This window comes from Rhinolophus sinicus, chromosome 17, assembly GCF_057876585.1.
Source record: "Rhinolophus sinicus isolate RSI-liver-muscle chromosome 17, RSI-T2T, whole genome shotgun sequence".
In the NCBI taxonomy this organism is placed as follows: domain Eukaryota; kingdom Metazoa; phylum Chordata; class Mammalia; order Chiroptera; family Rhinolophidae; genus Rhinolophus; species Rhinolophus sinicus.
The window spans coordinates 194,212,258-194,235,080 of record NC_142517.1 but is presented as its reverse complement, the minus strand read 5'-3'; the positions used below and the strand labels follow the sequence as shown (position 1 = coordinate 194,235,080).

At 37.1% G+C, this 22,823-nt stretch overlaps 1 protein-coding gene across 1 annotated transcript in view; it reads left to right on the top strand.

Annotated features, from left to right (window-relative positions):
• Positions 1-1,394: 1,394 nt before the first annotated feature.
• ABCA12 (ATP binding cassette subfamily A member 12) overlaps positions 1,395-22,823 on the top strand; it is a 163,866-nt gene continuing 142,437 nt past the window's right edge. Inside the window, exons 1-2 of the mRNA XM_019727083.3 lie at positions 1,395-1,780; positions 17,039-17,132. Coding sequence (XP_019582642.3) covers positions 1,712-1,780; positions 17,039-17,132 — 163 coding nt within the window. The 5' untranslated portion in view covers positions 1,395-1,711. The remainder of the gene's footprint in view (positions 1,781-17,038; positions 17,133-22,823) is intronic.

Sequence of the window (22,823 nt, the reverse complement as noted above, 5' to 3'; positions counted from 1 at the left end):
AGCATGGCTCTAATCAGCCCCAGGGTGGCTGACATCAACATTGCAGAGTTGGTGTGGGGACCAGGAAGCTGAACATGAGGGACCAGGAAGCAGTGCTCCAGGTTTGAAGGGAGAATTCAAATAGTGTTTTAACCGCTTTCACAGAGTAATGGAAAGGTGTGAGTATTGAAAGGGAGCTTCACCAGCCTTGGCTCAAGTAATCTATTCAATTAAATTCAGCAGTGATTATTGAGCACTGATCATGTGTGAAGTATTGTGAGACAAAAAAAAAAAAAAAAAGAAAGAAAGAAAGAAAGAAAGTCCAGGCTCTCAAAGAACTTGCAATCTAGTGGGGAAAACAAGACATACAAAAATAACAATAAGGCAAAAATGTAAGTTCCTTGAGAGTGACAGAAACAAAGAATTACCCTGGATTCAAAGGCAGAGAGAAGATATGCAGTATATCTAAAAAAGTCTTCATGGAAGATGTTAACTTGGGAATAATTTTGAGAGGTAGGAGCTTAGAGAGGGAGAAATGCATCCCAGGTAGAGGGGGTACCATAAACAAGTCAGGGATCAGAAAGCACAGGTTTTGTTCACCTATTGTAATATATACCAGTTTGGTAGGTGGCCAAGCATTTGTAATAAACTATTGCAAGATGAGATTGGAAAATTGGCTGGACCTAGTTTGTGGAATCATTGAGTATCAGAGGGAATGGGCTGTCATTAAGGTGTGTAAGAGTTACTTCTAGAAGCCTTTATGCCAAATTTATCCATTACATATACCCGTAAAATCACTTAGTTTGCCCATGTCTCCTTTAACCATAAAAGCCTGAAATAACATGGCTTCCCTAGAATAGAGGCGTGAATACACACCTCCCAAATGAGGAATCTATGGGTATTTGCATCAGCTCTAGCCATCTTTTATTTTCTGCATTTTGCCTAACTTAGCAAACTGTGATGGAAGGTGAGACCTGGCCAGCATAGTCTCTTCCCCCCAAATCAAAACAGTCAACTCAACTTTAGGATGAACATGAGACTTTTTCTATGTGTCAAATGATGGGCTGAGGCTCAGAGGTTTTCAGCTGAGCTCTGTCCTTATTGGCTTAAGACATCTTAATGACACTTAAATATTATAAGAGTCACTGGGTTAGAGTCTGTAAAGTGCTCCTCATGCCCTAGGAGCTAGAGCAGGAGCAGGGCACTATGTAGTAAAGAAGGCGAGAGAATGTAGGACAAGTCCTACTGGCCTGGCAAGGGTCCCACCTAATTCCTCATGACGTGTTCAGTGCAGGTGACACCTTCTTGAAGGTGTGGATAGGCAGTTAATTTCATGGAGAGTAGGAGGTGTAGCTTCAGCTTTTTTTTTTTTTTTTTTACAGTGGGGCATTATCTGAATGACATTCATTCTCTCTTGAGTCTGGACTTCACGCAACAAGCAGCAACTGGATGTTCTTTTAAAATAAGCAAAAGCCACTGAAAGATACTGGGCTGGGTCCTTGTTTAGGAAAAAGAGTTAATTGAGAAGTGCTCCCTGGTCAAGAATTAAACCAATCCTTGCACAGGAAAAGAAGATCTGTGGGGAAGAAAATCTGTGGGTTTCTTACCCCAGCCATCAAGAAAGCTATGCCGTGAAAAGGCCATTGACACATTGACACACAGCAAGTTGGACCAATTCTTCTTTTGAGGGGTGAAGGAAAAAAGAGAAGTTCTCGTTTGTGGTGTTTGGAGGATGGCCTCCCAGTTTCGCCAGCTTCGCGTCCTGGTCTGGAAAAATTGGCTAGGAGTCAAGAGGCAGCCGGTGAGTAAAAAAAAAAAAAAAAAAAAGGGGAGGGAGCCCTAAGGGCAATGCTCCAGGCAATCCGAAAATGTGATGTTAATGAGAGGTAAATAGAGAAAAGTTTTAAGGCAATTTTTAAAGCAGAAATAAGGTATTTAGAAACCATCCCTGCATCTATCCTCTAGCTAATGGAATGAGTCTGAACTTGTCCCTAAAGCAGCATTTTGATTTCAGTAAAGTAAAAGGGTGAACCTGGATATGCCCTGGTTAAAGAAAAGGATGCATCTTGTTACTGGTTGACTCAGAACTAGTGTTGAATTCCAGGTTTCTGGCCAAGATGCTTTCAGAAATTTTCTTGATGAATGTCGTTAAAAATGAGCTGAAGAAAAGTATCAAGTGGAAGGTTCAATAAATGTGAGAGAAGAGTACTTGAAAACCAAAAGCAACAGAAAGCTTGGTTGAAAAGTAAGATATAGAAAGTTGATAGGTTGAAGGCTGTTGGTATAGAAAAGCTATGAAACTTTAGTATCAAAAAGTGATTTACTAGAAATGCCAAGCAAGAACCAATGTGTGTGTCATGTTTCCAGAGTATTATTGAATCACTTAACTTTACTGCTGCAGTCTGTCTACTCTGCTCACTGCAACATCTTTTTTGTGCTCTTACATTCATGTTTGCTTTTTAAATTACGAAGCCAACTATTAGATCCTCACCAGATAGGGTCCTGGAGGTTGAGAAAAGATTTGGTTTCTGTGAATTGTCACATATTCAGACGTTTGAAATCCAGAGAAATCCAAAAAGGGACTCAGTATACTTCATTTTAGAGTGGTACTTCCCAAGCTTAAGTGAATAATATAAATATTATGCAAATAGTATGCGTCATAGAAACCAACATTTTATCTGTGTACCTTATCTCACTCTATGTTTGCTTACAGCACCTGACACCTTACTTAAGTGTTCTACTGTATATAGTAAGAGGGAGAAGTTAATGTTCACTCACCTTTGTTAATTTGGTGGGTAGGATTTTAAATCATAAGGCATGTGTGTGGGGTTTGGACATGAAATTTTAAATCATTACTATTTTTATTTCATTGTTTTTTAACTGGAAACACACAAAAGTAAAACTTCCCATAATTATCCCATGGTACCTTCTGTTTGGAGTTCAACAGAGAAAGAGTCTTGGGTAGGTGGATATGGTCAGAACATGAGAGTTGAGTTCTTGGTTTTGCTCCCTACCAGCTACAAGATTGAGCAGTTTACCAGCTACAAAATTGTGATATCACAATTTCTCTGAGCATTGGTTTTTCCATTTCTAAAATGGCCATGTGATGTACCGTATCTATCTCATAGAGTAGTGAGAACCAAATGTGTTTCAAAGTGCTTTATAAATGAAGCACTTGGCAAATAGATTATAGAGGCAGCTGGGGCAACATGTGTGTCATATTTTATTCAATGTAAGGATGAAAGGAGATCCAGGAGAAGGAATTGTGGGAGAGAGGAAGAAATTTATATACAGTAAAGTTCTTAGGTGATGAAAATTCAATAGTCAAAAATAAAAGCAGAGAGGAACTGAAAGCATCAATTATTGCTGATAAACAGAATGCTGAAGTTATATATTTTCCTTACAACTCCATTTTACCTAAAAATTGGAAAAGAAAAAAAAAGCACTCCTCAGGTGAATAAAATTTTTCATTGAGACATTTTATCTTTAAAAAGTTTCTTCGAACTCATCTGTAAAGTAGATGGTATATCAATTTTCTACTTTAGAGTTTATTTCGGCTTCAGTCAATTTCTGATGGACATGGCATATTTGGAGGAGAAGGAAGTTAGGCTTGCTAAAATGTTTCCACTATGATACCTTACATTATTCCTATTTGGCTAAGATCCCTAAAAAACCCCTGGTAATTCTATTTTTGCCTAAGGCAAGAGAATATATATGCTATTAGTTCATTTTGGGACTAATATCAAATGATACCGAAGTTAAGTGCAACTTGACAGACTGGGATCCAGGACAGAAAGTCTTTGTTGTAGGAAGAGAGATCAGAAAAAGACCAGAATTGGGGGTAAACCAGAAAGCTGACCTGAATCCATTACGACCACAAGTGACCTGTAGGAAATAGTGGTGCCAAAAAGCGAAGGACAGACAATTCTAAGTGGCAAGCAAGGGGGGCAAAAAAAGATATGTTTCTTTTTTCATAGTTTTGCCTAAGGCTAGCCCTTTTTCTTGGTATTGGAACGAAGACTCAAGGGCACAGATGGAAAGGCTATTCATGTGCCTGTGTTATTTAAGAGGGGAAAATGCGAAAATCAAGAGGTTGGAAAAGTTAGGATTAAAGATCTAAAAGGAGATGAAATAAAAGAAAATGGTGAACAGAGAAAATACAGACAAATTAAAAGACAGGGAAAAGCAGGTATATATAAATTTGAGGAGAAGATGTAGTTTTTGTGTAGGAACTGGACTTTATCATCTATCAAGTGATTATTTAAAATGCAAGTATTTTAATCTCTGTCTTTGCAATTATTCTGAATGTGGTACTTTAAAAATATATACTTAGATGGAGGAAAACAGAGTCAGTGTGTGTGTGATACTGAAAACATATAGTCCTTACTGAATGTCAAAGAAAAAAATGCTAGCATCGCCACCATGATGCTCACCTACAGTCTTGTTTGAATAGATTCTATACAAAGAGAGGTAGTGGAAAGGACAGTCTATAAAGGAAGAAGTTAGGAATTTATTCATGGAGAAACAAATGCTATATGAAAAAGAATAAAAAAGGAAAACAAAGATATAGTGAAAATATTAAATCAGAGTGGGGATTACTAAGGAAACATAAAAATATATACTACAATAGAAAGTTAGAGAAGAATTTTAAACAGCTATACAGTCTAAAAGATAAAATGACAATGGGATAAGCTAAATGTTGGGTTTGGCTGCAAAAGAGGGAAGATAGGATCTTTAATTCTTGAGGTGAATGCCTTCAAAATGGTTCTTAGAGTAAATGTATCTATCTATCTATCTATCTATCTATCTATCTATCTATCTATCTATCATCTATCTATCTATCTATCATCTATCTCTGTCTCTCTCTCTGTAAAATCATATATGAGAACTCTGGAATATTTGAGATGATGTAACTGCTTTAATTTTATAGGGCTTCAGAGAGTTCAAGGGACTTGTCCAAGGTCACAAAGTGAATTTAAGGACTCAAATTTAGACTTTCCCCAAAATGGATCTATTCTTTCTGTTACTTACTGAGTTGAGCTTCTTTATTGCTCCTGAGTTGAATTTCCTTTCCCAATATTCTCTGATCCCTGCTCAGAGTTCAGCTCACCAACAAAGATATCATATTTGCTAAGGAGGCCTTAGATATTGCTGTTTTTTAATATTAGTGGTAATATCAATTTTCAATTACATTGTTTTAATCTGAAAATAAAAAAGCAAATTAACAGGCAGCAGTGTTTATTTGAGCTCAAAGAGTAGAGCTCAAATTCTGGAAGCACTAATTTAGGCAGAAACACAAATAGTGTTCTGGGTTGAAGGCAAGGGGTTTTTATGAGAAAGGGAAGGGAAATAATTACATAAATAGAAGGAAGGAATTTCTATTGGTGCTAAAAAGCTAAGTTATTCCTTTTCTCTTCATGGCTTTTATTGATTCTAAATAAGGTCTTCAACCTTCCGTCTTTGTGATCAAGATGTTTACTTTCCTGTTAGCTCTACAAACAGTTGTTTGGAAGACAAGGCTGCTCTGGCTCAGTCCAAAGATTATTTTGTTGTTATAGTCAAGCATTTTAAAGGTTTAAGGAGTAAGATGTGCCAGGCCTTTTCTCTGGGAGGGTGGCTCCGGCTCCATTTTGAAATGGCTTCACTTATATCATTTTTCTTATTTCCCTCTTTTGATTGAGATGTTTCCTTGAAGCATCGCTGATCAACCATGATCAGTTGTTGAAAGCTTTGTTGATCTGTCACAGGGAAGGCTCATATCCAGTGTATCACGTCCCATGGAGGAGGGAAAATTGTTTCCTTAGGAGTCTTAGGCCACATTTGAACAAGAGCACCACAACAGCAAAAGGTCTTATGGTCATACTTCTTTACGGGCAAACATCTTCGGCAGTTCCTTTAGGTTTTTCATATGAAGTCTCATAGGCCTTAGTGGTTATCTCAAAGCTCTGAGCAACCATTATGCAAGTGGTTGCTTTATAACATCAAACTATGTAAAGCAGACAAAATTTTATAACAAGAATTTTGATGACAAACAAATTGCTAAGTGGATTTGGAGACGTGACCTCAGGAGGAGGCAATACGTGAGGGTAGCCAGCTAACAAAGTCAAGGACCATGGGTGTCAGTGGGCATTGTACTTAACCCATTGCTCTGTGCTGAATTTTATCTAGTTCTGTCTCTACTTCCCCAGAGGTAGACCTGTGATGTCAGCAATCGGGTATTTAGTTTGAGATATGTCTATGGAAACAAAAGAAAAACAAAGGCTAAGGGTGAAAACACAGTGTCTGAGCCTAAGGGGCTGCCAGTCAAGAAAAATTTTAGATGTCAGGGTCGAAGCATTGTTCGCATTTTGGTTTCTCTGATGATGTCACCAATTGTTCAGGTAAACTTTCCAAGTGGCTTACAGTGCATCAAGCATGAAGATTGTCTAAGCATGAACATTTGTGGTGATTTCTGTGAAGTTTATATTAAATTGTTTACGTTCAGCTTTCAGGGAAAATGGCAGTTTTCGTTCTTAATGATTCCAAGTCAAAAGTGGGATAAAAATTGTAAACGTTCGTTTGTAGAGTTGTAGACCAATATTTGAGGAGACTAGAAGAATTCAGGATGCAATCCAGTTTACAGGTGGAAAACAAAACCTCAAAGACAATTAACGCACCAATACGCATAAGTGTGTATTATAGTTTTAATTGAAACATAATTTTTTTCTCTTTACAATTATCCCCATTTTTACCAAAGATGTCTTGCAAGCAAATTAGTTTATTACTATAACTAAGTCTAGTAAACTTGGCCTGATTAGTTACATATATGCATTAAGTATAACAATTGATCATACAGACTCTTTTAAAGCTGCTTTGCTGGAAGATTTCATAAGAAATCTCCAGGTTGAATTTTTTAACAGCCTCTTGAGGCTAAGAGGCCAAGCCAAATACGTGCCATCAGACTTCACCTGCAGTACCTTTAGATTTGGGTTTATTCCTCTCTTCTTGAGGTCCCCAAAATATCCCGAAGTTCCTGTGCCTGCCAGGAAGTGACCTTCCTTACTCTCCTGGTAAGGCTGTGAACCCTATAACCTATAAGTAAGGTGCCAGGCTGATTTTTCAAAGGAGGCTTAATTGGCTTCCATAAGTCAGTCTTAGTTTCTTAAAGCTGCCTGATCATATCTGAGTCTATGCATGTCTCTCTCAAACATGACATTCCAAACAAAGCCTTGGTAATATAATCAGTGTTTTTAAATGTGTCCAGTTACAAGAAGAACAGATTCTTATTGCACTGAGGCAAATAACGATATGGCCATGAGAATAGGAATACTCACTTATTAAGAGTTTCCAAATTCTGGAGGGATCAGGTAGGGAGAAAAAGATAAGTGTTTCAATTCTGCTCACAAGGATATAATTTACCAAATTGCTCTAATTCATGGGTAACTTAGGAAAAAAAAAAAGAGAGAAATGTTTGCTTAAGTCTGGAGAAACAAAACATAAAAATTCGGCAATATTTCAACAAAAAGGCATAAAAATTGTAATCATCCTCTTCAGTTCATTTAATCTCATGTAATTAATTGTTGTCAATCTTTGTCCTTTCTATGAAGCCAATTAGAGCTGTGTAAGTTCTTACCCAGTTCAGGGGTGTGATCTGAAAGTTAGTAGAAGCCGTATTCTAGGGTACTTCACGTGAATTTTTTTGAAGTTGAAGCACATTTGTCAAAGCATTAGAATAAGACAATATCTGTCTGTAAAAAATAAAGACTTAAGAAGGCAAGGGAGCCTTTTCAGGCGCTTGTACTTTATAAAAAAATTCTACTTTCCTATTTTATTTTTTTCCTTTGGTTTCAGGTTCTATTAATTGAATTAACTGGGCTCAGTCTCTGGCAGTTGTGGACTATGTGTACATTTCCAATTTTGTAGAGATTTACAAGACAAAGTTGTTAGCCCTTGGACATTGGCTTCCAGCTGATCTACTTCCTGATTATATATACACTGGCCTGGGAAATAGCTGAGGAGGCTTAAATTTTCTGTCAGGTTTAGAATATCAGCTTTCAATTCTGTCAAATTTCTGATCATAGAGATATTAAATTCTTTAAAATATCTTATCAGATTTCAGGGAGGATAAACAGTAAAAATATTTTTTGAAGTCTTATGGAGACTCTTGCATTTAAGTGCCTCAGATACGGTTACCTGCTCAGATGGCCAAAGATTTTTTAACAATATCCTAGGGCTGTTTTTGAAATCATTTTGTCTTTTAGAAGCTCCTGCATACCAATCAAAGAATGCAGTCCTTTGTCTCTGAGAGGTTTGGAATCCTTTCAGATTTTGGGGAGAGGGGGACTTTAGGTTGCCTTACCAAAAACAAAGTTTGTGCAGAATGGCCAATAGAATTTTAAATTATTTTGGCTAAGTTGGTCCATTTTAAAAAGGCACAAGAGGGGGGACCAAAATGTATGTACATATAAGCAGCTGGAATTCCTCAGGAAGGGACTTCTTGGGAAATTTTAGAGGACGAAAGTCCCATGTTAAAAATTCCCCTGGGAGCTGGCACAGTTGGGCAAAAAGATAAAGAGATGGAAGTCATAAGCCCAGATATTTCCTGTGCTTCTGACCTATGGGATGCAGCTGTTCCAAATCCCCAACATACTTGTCGGGATGCCAGGTCCCCACCTTCTAGAATGCAGAGGCCAAAGAAGGTATTCTCATAGGGCAAAAAGCCAATGTCTCAAGACTAAAGGAAAAACTTCATCTGGTTTCTTCAAAATGCACATTAACAGCTTTAGCTAAGCCTTGAGTCTCTTGGAGCCAAATTAATACCTAAGAGGAATATGCTGTGGGGTTGGGAATTATGTGATGGTCTACAGAGTACCTCATTGCACCGAAATTTTCTTGAGGTTGGTGGGCCACCCAATATTAATCTAACCCATTCCGTGACCAGTTTATCACAGGTGCTTGAATTTCAAGTGTCGAGCGCCCTTCTGGCTCTTAAATGTTCTACCTGTGTCCACTAATTTTGCAGCTTTGCCTTCCCAGATTCCCTTAGCAGCAGCTTTTACCTCATTTGCATTTAACCCACAGTAAAGTTTGTTTAAATAGACTCTGGTCTGGTGAGATGTGCAAAAACTGTCAGTTTACAGGTGGTGGGGGGCAGCCTGGACAACAGGTTTATAGGATTTTACCTATGTTGTTCCCTTTGGAATCTCTTTCTTATGACAACACAACAGACAGATGCAAAGAGAAAGAAAAACAAAACAGCATGCAACAAAAGTGCATACTCACCCACCAGGGGAAAAAAAGTCCCTGTGAGCTGCTCATCCCCCAGGGAACTTTTTATAAGCATGAAACAAGCCCCTCTTGAGGAAAATTCTTCATGTGATAGCAAGCACCTATGGCAGCTGTCACACCAATTCACATATAATGGTCCCCAGAGCAATGCCTGATCTCAAAAGAAGGCACTGACCTCAACCAAAAAGGAGGGAGGTCAAAAACCTGAGAGGATTCAACATCGGGGTGCGGGGGAGGGGGAGTGTGCAATCTTTGGAAGCACTGAACACAAAAGAGGCTCGTGTGGGTACCTTACTAGGTTTTAGGGGACTCTGGTCCATGAAGGGAAGGCCACTTCAGGTCCCAATTCTGACACCATATTTGTTAACCAAAAAGTAAAAAGCCAAAGTGGAAGGCAACAAGCATTTATTTGAGATAAAAAAATAGCTTTTCTGGAAGCACTGATTCAGGCAGAAACCCAAATTGTGTTCTAATTATGGGGTCAAGGCAAGGGGTTTTTATGAGAAAGGGAAGGGAAATAATTACATGAATAGAAGGGAGGAATTTCTGTTGGAGGTAATAAGTTATTCTTTAGCTCTACATGGCTGTTTACCAATGCTAAAGAATAGCTTTAATTTTCAGTTCTTGTAGTCAGGATGTCCAGTTTCCTGTTAGCTCTACAAACAGTTGTTTGGAAGACAGTGCTGCTCTGACCTGACCAAAGGTTATTTTGGCCAACTCAAACATGTCAAAGTTTCAAGAACCAAGATGTACAAGGCCATTTCTCTGAAATGTTGGCTCCAACTCCATTTTGAAATCATTTCGTTTGTATCATTTTTCTCAATTGCAATGAGTACTGAAAGAATGTGAAAAAAATACTTTAAGCACCAACAGAAATGTTAGGCAATAGAGAAAAATCAATTAGATGTAGTTGCTACCCTGCTGGGTTTGTAATTTAATTCTAAAAATAATGGAAAAATGCAGATACATTCCACTGGAGATGGTTAGCAACAGGGAGGCTCACCTAATGAGATGCTAGTTAATGACAGAAAACAGAGTCCTAGGACAGCAAAGAGACTATAGGCTGAAAGACTAGATAGTGTACGATAAGAGTTTATCTTTCATTAAGAAGATGGATTCTAAATAGGCATATCAAGGAGTGAGTTCAAATGTCTATTGAAGTGGAATCTAATTCCAGACTTATGACCTGAAGAAGGAAAATTAACTTCAGCTGTTTATTTTCCATTGTAACGGTTTATCTCATGGGTCACACTTTAGCTCAGTTGGTGATAGAACTATTTTTGCTATCATAGACATTCCCACAGCTTGATAAACTTCTAACACTTTGGATGAAATTTGACACTTCCTCCCCAATCCCTGCCTTGCTCCTATAACTTTCTCTCTGAGTGGCAAAAGAAAGAGAAAGCCTTCGCTTCAAAATTGTGGAGCAGGTTGGTCTATAATTTTTTGATTAAAACAATTTAGGATTAAACTCTGATCCCAAATTTAATCTAAATCATATTAAAATGAACTAGGTCTTAAATAATTCACTCAACTCCGTGCTCAAATGTTGCAGGACCTCTTACCTCTTCTGGATCTGTACCATGTACTCCCTTAATACCTTTTAATTATTCAAAAAAATTAGATCTACCTGTTGACTATGGTCCTTGGCACATAGACATGCACACTTTATTAGGTCAGTCAATCAATAAAAAGTAAATGAGATGAAGATGTTTTAGAAATGAGAGCAATAGAGAAATAAATTAGCGTAAAGTCCAATAAAAATGTGTTGTTTTCACATACATCATAGACAGTTTTCCAAGCTCCAAAATGTATTATAATCTGTAAGTACAGAAAATTTCCTTGATCTCAGTTTTTTGATGGGTCGTGTACATGGATGACAGTGTTAAATAGAAAGCCCAATTAACAGAGAACGCTGTGTCACTTTCCCCCATTGTTCTGGGGGTGGAACTAAGGTTTATTTCAGATCTAACGTATCCAGCTCTTACTTCAGAATGTGAACTGTGGGATCCTCTTGTTACCCTCTAGCAACAGTCATCCCTGACTTACGGGACAAGGCACCAAGGTAGAAATAGAAGAGGAAGGAAGAGACTGTACTTTATAGAAGGTTGGACAAGCTTTATTTTCAAGTTTGTAATAAAAAGTTATGATTTGAGGTTACAGGATGACCTTTAAATGACTTTTAATGCTCTTATAGGCTGAACTAATACAAGTATAGTTTTGCGGTCACAGAGAGCTTATAATTTGTTCTGTAGTGGTTTGGCTACATAGCTTAATGGCTAACCATACAGGTGCTGAAGCCAGGCTCCCTGAGTTCAAAGATCAGCTCTACCATTTAGTGGCTTATAGAATGAAGGCTTATTTAGTCTCTTTAAGATTCTAATTTCCCATTTGCAAGAGGAAAATGTGATGATTATATTAAATAAGATGATGTATGTTAAGTCTTTGACAGAGCATCTAAGCAGTCAATAAATATTAGCTGTTATCATTTATGATACGGTATTGAATTCTGATACTAATTATGAAGAGACCACTTGACTACAAGAATTTATCCTGGGAAAGACATTTTCAAATCATATTTAAAAGGAATTGCTGAAGGAACTGGCATTGGTACCCAGGAGAGGGAACTTTGTCTCTCTTTGAATACTTGTAGAATTCTCATGTGAAAGAGGAGACCAAGTTAAAACAAATAAGTGTTAACCACAAGAAGGGAGATATCACCGTGATAAAAGCAAAAAAAAAAAAAAAAAGTCAGGTAATATGAATTGTTCAATAATAAAGAAGTCTTATGAAATAGTGAACTTCTAGTCACTAGAGGCATTCAAATAGAGGCTGGATAACCATATGGCAGAGATGTTTTTCCTGACTCTTGGTGCACCAGTTGTTCGGGATTTAATTCTTTTCTTGGAATATTTCACCCCCTTTCCCATCTGTGGGTCTTCACCCGTATGTTTCCTCTGCTGAAAAGACTCCCACTTCTTTTTCACACTCCATCCAACATGCATATCTTTTCTTCTGCCTGACCCTTTCCATCTTTTAAAATTTAGACTCAACTCCCCTGCGTTTTCTTCCTTCCATACGCTTTACTTCCTATGTCTTAGCATTATCTATTACACGTGGTTGTAATTTTTTTTTTTAATGTTTCCCTTTCTCAAAAGGCTGAAAAAATTTTTTTTTAATTTGAATTTTTCCCTTTTTTCTTTTATTAGTTTCAGGTGTACGAAACAATGTAACAGTTAGACATTTATCATTTATATCCCTCACACAGTGATAACTCCCCTCCCCCACATCTACTACCCCTCTGACATCGCATACAGCCATTACATTTACACTAAAAGACTGAAAATTTTAATTACCTTATCCTGAGTGCCTGGTATATAGTAGATCCTCAATAATTCTTGTTGTATGAGAGAATATATAAACCTTATATAAATGATTACTGCAGTTCATGTTAAACCCTAAGTTTTCTTAAGACTCTCCAAGACTACGATTTCATGAAGGTGAAAGCAGAATTTTCATCCTAAACATTTTACTTTTATTTATTTTCAGTTAGGCAAAGTATTCCCCATTGCAATTTGAAAATTATAATGATAATCACTAGCATTCATTTTGGATACAACCGACTACAAACCACTCTAGTGCAAGAGATGCTATCACCTATTTATTATCTATCTATCTATCTATCTATCTATCTATCTATCTATCTATCATCTATCTACCATCTATATTTATCTGTCTATCATCTATATCTGTGTCTCCATATATTCTACATATATTCTATAGCTCTCTCTTGGCTGGAAAACAGTGATACTCCAATAGCAACGGGCACACTTAGCTCTCATCTGTCTACTAAAAGAACTTAGCGTTTCTTGGAAAATGGGTATTTTCAGGGCTGGGACACAGAAAGTACACAACGAGGCAGAAACAATTGTGGAACCAGAAAGAGGGAAATAAGTAAATTATACATACACATTTATAGCTATATTTCATGTCTCTATGTGTTTTCGAAACCAATTCATACTCAGATTCTTAATTCTAACCAAATACTAAAGAGTTTATTCTAGTTTTCTCCCTTTTTCATGTTTATAATTCCCCTGATGGATAGTGAGAAACCTGGCTCCTCTAATTGGGCATATATTTACTTTTGGCCAACCTCCCTATATGAAACCAATCGCCTACTCCTCACCCTGCACAGACATCCTCCTTACCCCACTTGGGCGCTGACACCCCCTTTCTGGCTACTGCTCTGTGGTGTCCTCTTTACCATACTAGGGGTTCACCTCCCTCACTGTGTCACTGTTGTGCCCCAGGTCCTAGTGTGGACTTCCCTTGCTGGACTCCACTTAAGGACTGTTGGGCAGTGCATTTTTCAGGAAGGGGAAGGGAAGAGAAAGAGAACAGAATGGGACATCTCACAAGAAAATAATCCTTGGAGAATAAAAGGAGACAATTGCCATGGCTCACTAAGGAATATAAACTACTCTATAGGCCTATGCCCTTTGATGTCAAGAACGCAGGGTGGGGGATGGGGGGATGGAATGCAAGTGAGGCAAGTTGGTGGGGATAATTAAAATATCAGCCAAAATATGAAACTCTTAAAAACTGCTTTTCCCAAAGTTTCCCAGTAGCCCCAATATCTGTATGTGTAAGATCAATATATTAGTCCTTTCTCTAAACAAACAAAAGAAAAGCTATGGCTCATCTTTTAGTATTTGGACCCTTGGCACTACCTTTGCTTCTCAGTTATTTATGATAACAATTAGAATAGAGAGCAATACTGCTGTTATGAAAATTTACATTCTGTTTATTTCTTGCTTTTGTGAACAACTTGTCAAGCTTAACATTCCTGAGATCACAATGTGAATGACTTTGTATTTATTATCCTTCTAAAATGCTGTGTGCAGAAATGTTCTTCAAACCTCTCTGACCTACAATCCCAGGGGAAATCTTGTGATAATAAATCGCTTATGGGCTTGCTGTGGGTTTTACCTATAACAGTCTAAATTGCCTTAAACTACTCTGTCTAGATTACATTTTGGTCTGGATTTAAATCGTGTCTAAAATGAATTTCAAAGCTTACCAAAACATTTTGATCACTTAAACGATATCCCACAACATATGCTCCTTATTTGAATGTGAAGGTATATTTTTGTTGGTGCAATTGAACTCAGCTGCTCAATGAATTCTCATAAGGTTACTAAAGAACAACGAATAGACTCTCCTGAAAGTAGCTCTGGGGGTACTAAACCCACTTAGATGAATCATTTCTTAAAAGAATAACTATGGCCTCAAATATAAAATGAATAAATCCACAAACATTACATTTTTTTTAACCTTTATTCTTCACTCTCTGTGTTTCAGATGAGTCACATAGAATAAAAATGATATCTTGGATCTAACAGCTTTGAAGAACAGACTCTAATTTTTGAGTATATGAGAGACTAGGCTAGAATAATAATCTATCTTATAATTCTATAGCACTTGTGTTTTTCTAATACACTTTCTGTAATGTTCTCTTATTTGTTCCTCAGAGCAGTAGGATAACTTTTTTTTTTTTTTTAATTCTAGCCTAAGTATTTTGATATTCAGATCTTGTCCCCTGCTCTGTTTCCCAACTGGGTACATGGCTTTGGATAATTTATGCTAACCTTCTGTACCTCAGAGAAGAAATAAGGGAGTTGAATCAGATCAAGGTTTCTTAGCCTCTTGTATGCTGTGGATGTCTTTGGCAGCCTGGCGAAATGCATGGCTCTTCTAAGAATAGTGTTTTTAAACCAATGAAAAAGGATTGCAACTAAAACCAATTATATTGCCATTCAGTTATTAAGGTTTTCAAAAGCAAATTTATCCTGTGGTAATATGTGTTTCTTTATTATAGCATTATATAAATAAATACATCTCCTGAACCTATAACTATTATAATTTTCATGGCGTGACCAAGTATAAACAGCACTTGGAAGTATCTGCAACAATGTTAATGTGATTTGAAAATATCTGAGGTTCCTATTGGTGGCCAAGTCACCGGTGCTTCTAATACATTGTGGTTCTTCGCCTACTTTTATCATCAACGGAAATGCTAAATTTCAATCACACGCTAGAGAAAATAAAAATGTAATCTTTTTTTTTTTCTAGCCAAGTTTAAGAATGTCCTGAATTCTGTCCAGTAGATGATCTAAAAGAACTTTCCCAAATAAGTAAATAAATAAATAAATAAATAAATAAATAAATAAATAAATAAATAAATAAATAAAAATTCTAGGACTCTATAAACAACCCTGCTAGTTAGACCGGGTGGCATACATTTAGAACTGCTCTACTCCAAGTGTGGTCCTTGCACCGCAGTACCAGCAGCGCCCACCTGGAGCTTGTTAGAAACGTAGACTCTCTGCCCTCTCAGGTCTACTGGGTCTGTATCTGCATGTGTACAAGACCCCTTGGTGACACAGGATGCACGCTACTGCTTGAGAAGTGCTCCGTAGATCAGGCTGTTTGGCCAGTCTGCGGCTATGATCACATCCAGCACCTTACATCAACAGTAAACTTCTGTTTTTACAAACTTGCTCTGAAACCTGAAGTCTGAGAAGTTGGTGACAGGCCTGCCAGCAAAGAGAGTGGTACTGTTAGACACACAATGGAGATTTTCATAGAAAATTTAGGTTCAGAGTTTCTTAAGGGTTAATAATTAGGTGGGTCTAGACTGTTTTGGAGAATTGAAGAGCCCCGGGCAGTAGTTTGAAGTTTGGCAGAAGCAAATTGTCTCTGAAAGTGGGGGAAGAATGATAACAAGTCTGACTACAGAACCAGATGGAAACATAGTTCCAAGTTTTACTTGATTAAGTACAGGCACAATCTGTTCGGTACGGTTTGGTTTGAACACGGTAACAGCTTGCATAGCTTGGTTAATATTCTTGTGAATACATGTTTGAAAAAGTGTATTTAAAAAATTTTAGGCATGTAAAATATTAATCAGTTAATGTCTTATGAACTAAGTCATGTCTATATGGGGGAGAAAAGCCACTTCTGAAGTGTCTTACAGTGACATTTTCTAAAGAAATTTCAACACAGTATACATTTTTTGAGCATCTCTTTCGTACTAGTGAAAATTTAGTGACAAATAAGACACTGTTCTTGCCATGTAAGAATTGCCAATTTATTTTGTGAGCCAGTCAAAAAAAAAGTATTGCTGATAGGAGTATGTTAAGTTCCATGATAGAAGCTGACACGATACTATTTATAGTGGTACGGGGGGTTGCATACAGCTTTTAGTTCCTGTTTACTCATTGACTCAATTATTTATTCATTCATTTGTTCAACAATGTATATTGGGCCATTATCCAACATCACACACTAATCTTGATGGCTGAGGCATAGAATGTTGACATTGGATGTGGTAAGATAGGTCTGGATTGAAATTACGTTGGGTTTTGTGTGCCCTGGATATAATATTGAGCCTGATCCAAAAGCTACTGGGAAACTCTTAACAGATTTTAAGACAGGAAGTTACTGATCAGACTTGAATTCTAAGATCATCACTCTTGGAGCACCTCCCTCATGAGAGGTGCCTGGGAAGGGGTCTTCAGAAGATCATTTTAAGGTTTTAAGCCTGGAAAAAATCATTCTTGTGTTCATTTCTAGGTCTCTTGAATTTTTAAAAATCTCTCATTTCTTTTTTATTAACAATATTTACAAACAAATACCTGTCGCGTGTTGGAATTTTATCATACGATGTACTTGTCAGGATTTTTTTGTTTCAACAATGAAATTAACATATTTTCCTATCATTATTTTGCAGCTTTGGACACTTGTCTTGATTCTATGGCCAGTCATTATTTTCATAATTTTGGCTATCACACGGACCAAATTTCCTCCAAGAGCAAAACCAACTTGTAAGTAAATGAGATTTGTTTGTTTCCCTAACTTTTAAATTCCAGTTAAAATTTATTTTGATACCCCTTTGGTGTTTCATTATAAAATTTATTTTTTTGAATAGTGTTTCCACTTGAAAGTATTTATACAATACTTAGCATGTTTTTTCTTCAGTTTTTTGAATTAGAAAGGTGAGCCTGTAATATTTACCTAGAAAAATACAAAGCATGTAGGAGCCAGAATATATTTTAAATTTTACCTATAAAATTTCGACTCCTTTATTATTCACCTCATAAATCTCACCATGTTATGTACAACAGAAGAAGTAGCAATCTCAGTTAGATCATTCTTTACTTTTGTGTTGTAGCAGAAACCATAGCCTGGTATTTGATTAACTGAATGAACGAAATCCAAAGCACTACTATAAAAATCTCTTATCTCTCTTCAAGGCTAATATTGGAGTGGTACAAATATATAATTTAGTTTAAAAGAGGATTGTTTCCAATTAGTGTTGTTTCAGTTACATTAAGCATTGTCAAGTTATAAATTGGGCATAATGCCCAGCTCTGTCACTATTTTCTTTTGGATCCAGAATGAAAATGCAGAACAGACTCAGACAAGTCCTCAGAACTGAGGGGGATGAGTTTTTTTAACCCCAATGATTTGACCAATGTGGTTTTTGCTTTTGTTCTTAAGCTTTGGAGCCAGTTTTCTTCGTAGAAATAGTTATTAAGTATTTTTATAAGAAACACTTATTAAGTATTTTACTCAAGTAAATGCTTTTACTTAAGTGAAAGTCAGGTCAGCTGTTTTACATTTCATAAAGCAGCAATCTTCTAAAGATTCTTGTTAATCAAATTTCTGCAAATCAGATTGTATTTCATATAAATTATAACAATTTGCTATGTGAAAGAATAGTATGCTGAATTATTTGTAAACAGAATAATGAGTTAGTGACATTTAAAAAAGCACAGTGCTTTTCAATTATCTAGCCCTAAGAAATAAAATGAGAGACAATGTATTGAATTACACCCAAAAGGATAACTGAAAAAAAGAAAATCAATTCAATTAGTGTAAAGAATAAGTAGTTCTTTACATTTGAATAACACCTTGTCATTTCTAAAGGACTTTTGCCCAAGTCATTATGTAGAGGTGTTGATGAGATTATATTAGGTTGTTTATAAAATACAGCATAATTTTGTGCTCTTCATATTATGCATATATTATAGCAGATTAATTCCATTGTATGCTGTTGGAATTAATGTATTGTTGCATATCTTAAGTAGCATGGACTTCAGAAATAAATGCATTCATAACTTAAGGGCAAGTGACTCTTTGAACTATTCTGATTTAAGATGCTAACTATTAATTTGCTAATGATAGTGATAGAAGGAGTTTATAGCTCCTTTCCACAACTTATTTCTACCAATTTCTTGTTTTAAAAGATTTTTCAGTTATGTAATATTCCTCTTATGAAAGTTCCAAGAGAGAAATATAAGGTGTGTTGAGTGAGCAGTCTTAATGTAATTGGTCCTACCTGATAGGATTCAGAAAGATTCATGGAGAAAATCGTGAAAAGCTCTTACAATTCCACTTACTTATGAAGAAAATATTGGGAGGACCATGTGCCAAATGTATCATACACCTAATCTAAAAGGCTCTGCAAAAGAAGGTGAATAATCAATTTTTACTATGGACTCATTATCATATTCTAATAATAATTAGCTACGAGGTGATTACCTTTCTGTTTGTGGGTAGGAGAGAACAAAATTATCGGAAAGTTCAAATATTAAAAGTATTTTTGCCAGTCTCTCAGATTTTATAAGCTTAGTCTAGAAAATAGTTTATTGGTTTGTTATTAGAATTGAAAGGGACATTCTGACTTTACAGATGAGAACACTGGAACCCAGGGAGGTTGCAATTTGCCAAAACTCAGTCATGTGAGCTAGGACAGAAAGGTTTCAGAAACTGCCTTTACTTATTCTTTGTCCATGAGATTTGTATCATATTTTACCCTTTTATAGACAAAGAGCCAAATCCAAATTATGTCCAAGATTTCAACTCATCCTGTAATCCATAGGGTATAAAATGTAATCTCACAATTGAAGGTGTTACTTTGTAATATAGAAAATCTAACACTAGTATAAACAGTTACTTTTTCTCTCTTATGACAGAAAATAACCCTGAGATGACAATTTGGATTTAGGTATTTTTATTTATTTATTTATTTATTTATTTAGTTAGTTAGTTAGTTGTTGTTATTTTTCTTTGTTTCCCACACCTATGATACTAAAAGATTAGCATGCACTACTATGTATTTTTTTTTTTTTTTATCTCATACTCTGTGCCAGGCACTTAGGGAGGTAATAGCAAAAGCTTTTCATTTCCCAGTTGAGAAAACCAGTGCACAGCGAGATGAAGTAACTTGACCAAGGTTACACAGTTAAGAACGGGTGGCGTCAGGATTTGAACCTAGGTAGCCTGGCTCTGGAATCTGGTTTTAAGCTCATGGACTCATTTTTTACATGTGGTAGTCAGTACTAGTTTCTCAGATTGCATTATCTAGGATTTGCAAAAGTAGCCTAAAAATTAGAAACGATTATCTGTATCATGAAATATAGAAATTTGGGGAAGAGACACAGTCCAATATATCCATCAGAGTTATCCTAAATATTAGTATTCAGTGTAGAATGCATGCTTCCTCTGTCTCATGAATTCTGCATGAGTCATTGTAGTTGCAGTACCATAAAAATCAGGTCCCTCTTAACAGAGTTAAAACCCTTTCTGGGCTACAGTGACTTACTTCTTCAGTGCTAGTTGGGCAATAGAGAAATGAAACTTCAGACTACACCCCAGCTGAAACTCAGTTGTGGTGAGAACGGGAGTTGTCATGCTGTGGGCACATTCTACTCTCAGAACAGCCCAGCAGGTCTGTAGGACGGAGAAGTCATTCAGACCAAACGTAATTAGCAACTCAAAGGACTCTCTCTGTTTTTTTGAATGATAGGTGTCTGGATTTTGGGTGAGTAAGGTAGCTGCTGTAGCCTCTGCCATGGTGAGCGCCAGTCCAGAGCAAAATGCTTACTTCTGGCATCTTCTGCTTTCGCTTACTCCCTTTGGTGTTGCCACTGACAGCTTATGTAACTAGCCTTCACAAATAGTAAGTTCCAAGTAAAGAAAGCTTCCAAAGCCTGGCAGGGAGGCCCCAATGCTTCGCGTTCACACAGGGAAGAAATGGGCTGAGGCACCAAATTTGAATCCATTCCAGCCTCTTAGAATCTCTACGTGTTGTGGCTTGTTAAGAGGCAAACTTTAAAGTCAACATACTATGCTTAGGAGCAAAGGCAAACAAAACAACACTCTCCAAAACTCATTTAGACTAAGCCAAGCTCTCATGTGCAGTGAGTTAATTTTGTCTCTTTTTAGCACATACATGCCTCTGAAAGTGCAGGCAACCAGTTCCTAATTACTGCGGAACTGACTACTTTTCAAGAACAGTAAAACCATGCTATAATGAGATAAGTGGACTCCAAAAATGCAGTCTTGCCAAACAGGGAGTCTCATTTTTAAGAAGCTAATGAAAAACGATATTTTTCAAGTGGTTGAAAATATCACTAAAAGCACAATGGAAATTATACTGTACAAGTATAACCACAAATTGAATTAAACCCTAACTATCTTGCGGCTGTCACTTTCTAAAACCTCTACACCTATAGAAAATAAGAAATTCAGCCCATCCCACACCTGAAAATAGGGGCTGGTGGAAGGCAGAAGCCCACTACTAACTGAATTACATACACATTTGTGCTATCGCATGTATTTCCTTAGTCAGGACTCACATCATCTCTTTGAACTCTGGTATTTGATTACCCCTATTTTACAGATGACAAAACTGAGGCCCAGAAATGTTAAGTAACTTACCGACGTTCACATGGTTACTGTATGCCCGAGTCTGGACTTTAACCTTACAGTTGTTACCTACAGACAGAGTGGTTTTATCCAGGTCATGAGTGCCAGCAATAGCAATACTGAGGTCTGGCTCGTTTGAATTCACAAACTGTGAATTCTTCATACCACTCACTAGCACTATCATAGATGGAACATGGCTGGAAAAGAGATCTCAACAGTGTTTTCCACTTGTCAGCAGCACTATGGGAAAAATGTGAAAAGGAAGATTGAAATTGTTGATTAACTGGTGGCTTGTGGGATCCATGCATATTGTTATACCTACACTACCTGAATTGTTAAGAGGAAACTACTGCGTAGTTTTAGGTTGAAAGAGTCTACGAGGCATCTCTCTGGTGAGGGTTGTGAAAGTCGGAGGAGTGAGGTTTCGTCTGGTCCTGCTCTTGCTGCTGATTTTTCATGTGGTGTTTCATCATGGAAGTGAAGGCAAGTGCCTGAGGAGAAGATTCTGGGTGCATCAGCACACTCATGATTTAACAGTAATAGTTACAGTAGAGGGACCTATAGTAAATAATTTCCTTTCCTGTCTTGATTGGCTCAAAATTAATGTAGATTTTGTTCCGGGAAGCTCACAAGTCATCATCATTCTTCTGCTGTCAGGGATTGCCCCATCCGATTTCTCCATTCTCACATGTGCCAGTAACACTAGGCAGCCTCTCAGGTTAGAAACATCTGAGTCATTTTTGACTCCTCCCTTTCCATCACCGCCCATAACCACTGGCCTTCAAGTCAGAATCTATCTTGTGAAATGTGTCATGGAGTTAATTCTTTCTTTCCATCCTTCCTGCCACCCCGTGGCCCCGAAATCTAATCGTTTCATGCCTGGATTTCTTCAATTGCTTTTTCAAGTTTCCTCATCAGATAATTCCCTTAAATATTCTTCGGGCTTATCAAGTTTCAACTCTTCTTTACGTAGCTTTCAAGACCTTCATAATCTGAATTCACCTAACTTTCAGCTCTGCAGTACGATGCCTGTGATTAGAGAAGCAGTATCTGATTGTGTCCTGCATATGCCGTACTCATTCCCACGTGAACCCACATGCTCATGTACCATCCTCAATGTCTATCAAAAGACAAGATCACATCTAAGTCTTATCCTTTTGCTTTCCCTGCTCATCCAAACTCCAATTATCCCTCTTTTATATCTCTCTTATTGATGTATTGTATTATAGTGGTCTTTGAGTGCTTTATGCTTTAATCTTGACTCCCTCGTTGGAAAGACAGTACATTGATAGCAGAAATCACATCATAACATCACACTCATATTAGATACAGCATGATTCCTAACATAGGAAACAAAATAGGAGTTCAATATATTGGTCAGAATTTGATACAATTTGAAAGATTGATATGGGCAATTGAACTACAAAAGTCACCCAAAGACAGATAGTAAAAATAATTCAGAGTGAGTCTGAGAAGAATAAAGGGCAAGAAGTTAGCTTGTTTCTGCTTTGTTTTACTTCTCAGGTCCAGGTAAATCTCACTGTGTTATCAAAAATGTCTATAATGCTAACATTGGGGGAGGGGTGAACATAAAGCCCCCTGACTACCCCCCAGGTAGATCCACCTGGGAATTTCCATCCTGACTACTTAAGTGCTCTTGTGAATGCATATATAAGATTTTTGTGTGGGAGAGACTTACCATCTGCTTCTTGCTTAAGTGCTAGAAAATGTTGGAACAGCTTTTGATTTCACAGCCAAAGCCCCATCATTTACCTCTTCCATCAGCAAGTCAGGAGTTAACA